Source organism: Monoraphidium neglectum (genome assembly GCF_000611645.1).
Source record: "Monoraphidium neglectum strain SAG 48.87 unplaced genomic scaffold scaffold02238, whole genome shotgun sequence".
Lineage (NCBI taxonomy): Eukaryota > Viridiplantae > Chlorophyta > Chlorophyceae > Sphaeropleales > Selenastraceae > Monoraphidium > Monoraphidium neglectum.
Window position 1 is genome coordinate 3,451 of NW_014011390.1, and position 6,900 is coordinate 10,350.

The 6,900-nt window shown below is 64.3% G+C and overlaps 3 protein-coding genes across 3 annotated transcripts in view; 1 reads left to right on the forward strand and 2 right to left on the reverse strand.

The window, feature by feature from the left end:
• MNEG_10245 (hypothetical protein) overlaps nucleotides 1-814 on the reverse strand; it is a gene marked incomplete at both ends in the record, with an annotated part of 3,725 nt that extends 2,911 nt beyond the window's left edge. The window contains one exon of the mRNA XM_014041281.1: nucleotides 806-814. Within this exon, the coding sequence (XP_013896735.1) occupies nucleotides 806-814 (9 nt within the window). The remainder of the gene's footprint in view (nucleotides 1-805) is intronic.
• Nucleotides 815-1,189: 375 nt separating this feature from the next.
• Nucleotides 1,190-3,218, reverse strand: MNEG_10246 (putative Ribosome biogeneis regulatory protein like protein; the record flags this gene model as incomplete). The annotated part of the gene is made up of 4 exons (XM_014041282.1): nucleotides 1,190-1,669; nucleotides 2,015-2,209; nucleotides 2,549-2,969; nucleotides 3,148-3,218. The coding sequence occupies 4 exons, from the start codon at nucleotides 3,216-3,218 to the stop codon at nucleotides 1,190-1,192; spliced, it is 1,167 nt and encodes a 388-aa protein (XP_013896736.1).
• A 1,437-nt stretch (nucleotides 3,219-4,655) lies between these two features.
• MNEG_10247 (hypothetical protein) lies at nucleotides 4,656-6,747 on the forward strand (the record flags this gene model as incomplete). The annotated part of the gene is made up of 6 exons (XM_014041283.1): nucleotides 4,656-4,678; nucleotides 4,865-4,946; nucleotides 5,253-5,345; nucleotides 5,606-5,717; nucleotides 6,095-6,207; nucleotides 6,580-6,747. The coding sequence occupies 6 exons, from the start codon at nucleotides 4,656-4,658 to the stop codon at nucleotides 6,745-6,747; spliced, it is 591 nt and encodes a 196-aa protein (XP_013896737.1).
• Nucleotides 6,748-6,900: the final 153 nt, after the last annotated feature.

Here is a 6,900-nt window from a genome sequence, read left to right on the forward strand (position 1 = left end):
GGGGGGGGGGGGGAGGGGGTGTGTGCCTGAGGACTCGCAGGGCGGGCCCAGCCGGCGGGGCGCCTCCTACCTGGCAGCAGACCGCGGTGCGGAGCCGGTTGGGTGGCGGGCGGCCACCCTGCGCCTCCCACTCTGGGGGCCCCGCCTGGCCGCACCTCTCCAAGGCCTCAGCGAGCCGCACCTCTGCGCACGCGCGCAGCGCACGGCGATGTAATGCGCGGCTAGACCAGAGGGGCGGGCAGCTTGGGTTCCGCCACCGCGGTCCTGGGCGCCCCGTTGAACGGCGCGCTTGCAGTGTGCAAGTGGTTTGCAAGCACGGGTGCAGCGGCCGCCGCAGCAGTGGGCGCGTATGGTGGAGCGGCGCCCTGCTGACGTACCTGCGTGCAGCGCCAGGCTCTTGTATTGTCCAGCATCAGCCAGGCCCACTAGATTGGCGGCGGCCTGGCTGGACCAGCTGCGCACGTCGAAGCTGCCAGCTGCCGGCGGGTCATTGTCGCCCAAGCCGGCGCCCGGCGTGCCGCCGCTGCTTTTGTCGCTGCTGCTTCGGCTCTTGCGTGTTGAGTCCCTACACGCGGGGCTGGCCGTCAGCGAGGGTAGGAGCAGCAGCACCCACAAGCAAACAGGGCAGGCACGTGCAGCAAGCAGCAGCGGTGGCGGCGGCACTGCCACAGTTGCTCGCACCTGCCAGCTGCTCGTTCAGGGTCCTGTCTTTCTATGAGTCCCCTCTGCGTGGCATGCACATGACCATTATAAGACGTCGGGGCCGCGGCTGGCCATCGACAAGTCAAACCACTTGACCTCCCACCTTGATCATGTTGCTGGCACACCTATCAATTCGTTACCAAGAGTGTGCAAGCATTTCGGTGACGCCTCTGACCTAGGCAGAGCGTGATCTACTGCAGATCGAGGTCACTTCGTTCCGGGTTGGCAGCTGTATAAAAGCTGCGTCATGTATTGATAATGTGCGCACGATATGTTTCGTGGCACTGTATGTCCCGGCTTTTCATGTGCTCACTCTACCGTACGCTACCGCAGCGCAGAGATGACGCTTGTGCCACACCTGCCTCGCAACCTGAGGAGCTTTGGCCAACTCCACCTGCAACAATGTGAAGCGCTGCTGATTCCACCGTGTCATTCCCTAGTCGATGCATTCGCCGCATTGTGACCATAACACGTCGTGCCAAAGGGGTCACCGCTTGCCGCGCCCGCCCTTGCCGCCGCCCCGTTTGCTCACGCCACCCTTGGCCTTCAGCCCGCCCTTGCCGCCGCCATCCCTGCCGCCGCTCTTGCCGCTGCCGCCGCCCCTGCCGCCGCTCTTGCCCCCCCCCCTGCCGCCGCCCCTGCCGCCGCCTCCCCTCCCCTTCTTCCCGCCGCCGCCGTCGTCGCCGCCGCCGGATGCAGACTTGCCAGCGCGCCGCTCCTCCCGCGCCGACGCCTCGAACTTGCCGATCGCCTTTTGGATGTCCAAGATGTCGTCCACCCGCTCCCGGAGCAGCTTGTCCGCCGCGCCCGACATGAGCCGCTTCTCCGCCGCCGTGTCAGTGACAGGCAGGAACTTGCGCCGCTTGCCCAGTAGCGACCGCTCGCCTTCCTTCTCGCCGGCCAGCCGCTTGTCGAACTTGCCCTGGCTCGCCGTCGAGACGCCGGCCAGGCGCGACGCGCCCTTGATCTGCAGGCCAGGGTGATGTTTTTTTGGTTGCAACGCCGAGGCATGGCAGGGCGTGGGAGTATGCGACACGCTCGAGACAAGAGCAACGTGCAACACTGCCGCTGAGTCAAGGGCGTCGATGCCTATGCGGCACGCTCCCCTCTCTGTCAACACCGCCTGCCATTTGCTACTCTCAGAAACCCCTGCATGCGCCGACGGCCACTCCCCATGCAAACGTGCGTGCGAACAGACTCTAACACACAAACGCACGTGCATGCGCTCGCGCACACACACACACACACACACACACACACACACACACACTGACACACACACGCAGGCATGCATGTTTGCAAGAGCACGCACCTCTGCCTTCAGCTCCTTCCGCTTCACGGGCTTGCTGCGCCCCTTCTCAGGCAGCGACGCCGCCAGCCGCAGCGTCGGCGGCAGCGCGCTGCCCCCCTTGGCTGCGTCCTGCACGTTGGCCAGCTGCTGCGCCTGGTTCTTCTTCACGCGGTCGCGCTTCTCCTGCCGCAGCCGCGTGAATGGGTCCTCGCCGAGCTGCGGGGAGTTGTCACAACAAAATGGCGGCGGGCAGGGTTGGCGTGGGGCGAGGGGCAGCGGTCGGGGTTTGAGCCTAGCGGCCAAGCCAATCGAGCGGACCGACCAGGACAGCCTGATTGGCTTGGGTGCTGATACTGCACACTCATGTTCTGCACGCACACACAGAGACAGATACACACACACATACTCTCTCTCTCCCTCACACACACACACACACACACACACACACACACACACACACGCACGCACGCACGCACACACCTACACAAACCGTGCACACAAACAGGCACACATGCACACACGCACATCTGCCAGCGCGTGCATGTCGAAGCCCACCTGGTCGCCCGCCTTGGCCTCAATAATGGGCACTGCCGCATCGTCGTTCGCCTTCTTGTAGCCGTGCCGCCGCTTCCACTCGCCCGCATCCTCGTCAAACGCCAGCTTGCTGCGCTTGCGCTTGACAATGCCCTTCTTCTGCGCAAACTGCTGCCACTTCGTCATCGCCTTGACCTTGGGCACCGGCTTCTCCCGCGGCAGCTGCGTGGTCGGCGCCGGCAGCCGCACGAGGCGGCCGCCGGTGACGGACTCCGACGGCAGCGCAAAGAGCTTCGACACGAGCGCCTGGGCCATCGCGGTGGCGGCGGCGAGGCACGTGGCATCGCGGTGCGGGTGCGCGTAGGCGGCGGCGTCGACGGGGGACGGGTCGAAGGCGGTCAGATTGCCGAGGTCAAACTCAAGCTGCTGCTCCAGAGGGTCGCTGCGTGAGGGGCGCGCGGCCGCGACGCAAGGGGCACGGGGGGCGTGTCAGATGTAGAGATGTTCCCAGCATGCATGCACTGGGGAGAGCGCGGTAGCCGAAAGCGGCGGCGGCATGGCGGCGGCGGTATGGTCGAGCGCAGGCGGCGGCGGCCGCAGTGCCGACGCCTGCAACTCACATGGCCGCGATGCCCAGCTGCTCGGCTGTGACCTTGACGGTCTCAGGAGCCTCTGCAGCTTCCGAAGCCATGTTTCCTGCTCTCTCTCGAGCTGGCTTTTACGAGCACACTGCAGTATGTCGTCGCTGTGCTCTTTTACTTGACGAGGCACCGTCTCAAGTTAAACTCCAAGATATATACAGCTAATGGCACCGAACGGAGAGGTGCGTCCTGCAGCAACAGATCGGCTCGTCGTTCTCACGGTACACGGTGACAGCAGTTCGAGATGCAACTGAGCGTATCAGCTCGCTTCAAAGCTTCTGAGTCCGACGCTTATGCACGTGGGCTACTCTACACCTGGATTCTGGAACCGCCGATTTCTGTGCAGACCAACAGCGGTGCCCATGCCGAGGTGCAGTGTCTCTCAGACCACAGGCCGGTTCCACAGGTGGCACAGCGGGCGGCACCCATCGTGCGCAATGCCACGGTCGGCCAACAACAAATGTGGATGTGTTCAACATCAAGGACCAGCCGCATCCATACATGTCGTGCCTTGAGGCAAGGCATGGGGACGAGCCCTGCAGGACATGTGCGGCATGCTCCAGCACCACTGCAGCAACATGCGTACATGTCCGTATTTGCCTGCCTGTTGCAAATGGGGTGTCCGTGAAGGGGTGGCACGAGTTCCGCCGCGCACACCAGCACAACTGGGTGCCAGTCAGCGGGGTTCTCCCTAGCTGACATGCCTTGACCACCCTTTGCTAGGTGCCTTTGATGTACGGTACCCCTCCCGCATGGAAGCGGCAGGACAAATCTTGTTGTTGCCGTCTTTTGAGGCATCATCCTGGATTTGCTCCTGGGGCAACACTGTGGGGCCAGATGTCGCGCGTGCGCATGCATCTGAGGAGGGGGCCGGCACCAGCGTTGCCATGCAGTGAGCTCACCTTCCATGTCACCCTGAATATTGCTGCGCGTGATATCTGTTATGTGGATCAGGACACTGCACTGCCGTGATGGTTGCCAGGCATGCCAGGAGTGCAGAAATCAAGCGAGCGACACAAGAGGCACCGGGCTACCGCCGAGTGACGCCGTCATGCTTGCGCGGTCCACCTTGGGGACGCTTCTGATGCAACCAGAAAATCCAAGCTTATTGGATCGATGCTTGTATTTTTTTTGCCCCGCCCAAACCTTGCTCACATCTGAGTGCACTCCCACATCCAGAGACCTCCGAGACACGAGAGATCCGACCCTGGCCAGATGAACCTCTCTCGCGGGCTCCAGTCTGTGACTAGGCAGCAAGTTCACTCGCTGCGTTCGCCAGCCGTCGTGTCATGCCGGACCAGGCAGTCCGTGGTTGTCCGTGCGGCAAAGAAAGGAGGAGAGGAGCAGGACGACGCCAAGAGGAAAAAGTGGGTAGTTGACAGATGCAATTGGCACGCTCGGATCGCGCTCTAGCATGGCATGCCGCATGCAGACAGCGCACCACTGCGACGCAGCATGCGCGCCTTGTCAGGTTGTGCGGCTGCATGATGAGTCTGCCCAGTCCAAACAGGTGCAGCCGGCTGTCCCGCATCCGCATGCATCCACACTGAACTTAACAAAAAGCCTTTGAGCTCAGCAGGCCGCGGCGACGCAGACGCAACAGCATTTTTGGGGGGTGGGCGGGGTGTCCCAGGCATCTGAGGTCGCCTCGTGCCACCACCCATTTCAAATGCCTCACACCCACCACTCTGTAAAGGTTTGAGCAGCTGGTCGCGAAGCAGCTCGAGGCGCTCAAGGAGCGCGGCATGTCGCCACAGGCGGCTCGCCTCACGCTCAAGGTGTGAGGCGGCGATCGGGGGCGCTGGAAGTGGTGGGCGGCACCGCCAGCGGGCCCGATACGCAAACTCAAGCGTGACCCCACCCTGGCCTCTGCGGCTGGCGGCGCTATCCGTGCAGCTCTGGCATACTTGGATATCGTCCTCTCGCCGGGCCGAGCTGGCGTGTGTGCTCGTTAATCCCAGACAGCCCGCCGGCTCAAGTCCCTTTTTGCGCATCCGAGCGTGCGACAGCAGCCAGGCGTGCGCCTCTACCTCAGCGTGCATCCCGCCGCCACCCCCCGCGCCCCAAACCCCAACCGACCGCAGACCTGGGCCGAGCTCGGGGCAAAGAATGAGAAGGAGCTGAAGGACCTCCTCCTGAAGAGGTCCCTCAAGCCCGTGTCCACGCTCGGGGCACAGGTTTGACCCGGGGCGCGCTTCGGCCGAGCGATTCGCATGCGTCGGACGCGCGCGATGCACGATGAGTCAGCCCGTCGATGGTCACGCAGTTGTGGATATCATGGTGGCGTTCAGCGGGACATGTTGGAAGAGGCAGCTCAAGTGGATGCATGTGGGTGATATCCTGCGACACCTGTGTTGTGGTACCTCCACCGCTGGCCATCCTGCCCCGGCAAGCGGCAAGAGCCGGCCCGTCCGCACACGCTGCAACGCCGCCGCAGCTGCTGCTGGACGTCGTGTGCTCCACCGGCGCCTTCACAATCGGCAGCGGCCTCGGGCAGGCGGGCCTGCCGGCTTGGGGAATAGCCCTGCAGATCCTCGCCTACTTTGCAGGTGAGAAACCGCCGAAGTGTCTAGGGTTCACAGCTCATGGTTTAGGTGTCAAACTCTGAACCCTTGAACCCTAAGCTTGCAGGGGGCTGCGTTGACAGCCAGGCTCCCTGGGGGGGCGCGTCGCCGCGGTGTTTGACTGGATGCGTTTCCCTCAAGCGCACGCCCGCGAGACTGCCGCACCTGAAACAAAAGCCGCATGGTTTTACAGCACGTAATGGCCCTTGCGGCAAGTCCAATCATGTCGTGCTGAGCCACGAACCTGGCCTGCTGCTCGTGCCCCCCACCCTCCGCAACACACACGCATGCACGCTCACACGCACCCACATGCCCTCGCATGCACAATGATCGACCCCCACTCCCCTGCCGCCGCCGCGCAGGCTGCTGGTACGCCATCCAGGCGCTGGCGGAGGCGGGCGCCCTGGGGGCGGTGGTGGTCACCGCCCGCAAGTACTCCACGGACGGAGACGCGATATTGGCAGCCGTGCAGCAGGTGTGGGGCCCCGCCGGGCGCTGGGCCTCTTGGCGGCCAGGGAAAATACGAAGCAGCTGGGCGAGGCCGCGGGGGTGGCGCGAGGTTGCTGCGAGCGCGGGACGCCTGGTGTTGCAGCTCCGCGCTCGTGCTTTGGTGTTGTTGGGCACGCGGCCGGGTTGGCCGGTCGGCGTGCCACGCAGGGAGCAGCGGGCGGCCCGCCCCTGGGCATCCCCGTATCAAAACGCGCACATGCTGTCTTCCCTGCCGACGTGCACCACTGTAGGCCATTGACTCGTGCCATGCATTCGAGACCAATGCACCCCCTGTCCTTGCGTCCCCCCTCCGCTCCTTTTCACGCGGCGCCCCGCTGCCCGCCCCCCGCCTGCCCAGCTGGCGGGCCCCGCCTCAGGCATCGGGTTTGTGGATTCGACCAAGCTGGCGGTGAACACCCTGAGGCTGGTGTCGATCCTGCAGGGCATTGGGGAGGACCTCAAGGTGGGAAGCCGGCGGGAAGCTGGGGTGCAGCTGTGTGGAACCTGGGGGCAGGGCCGGGGCTGAGGTCGAGCGCAGTCGGTGCGCAGCTTGGGGGACGAATGGGATTGCAGGGGTACTGAGGGCTAGCTCAGGGGCAGGTGGTCCGAAGCCCCTGTGCATGCGCCCATCTGACGTCGTCCCCGCACCAGGGGGCGTCCTACAGGCACAGCGCAAGGC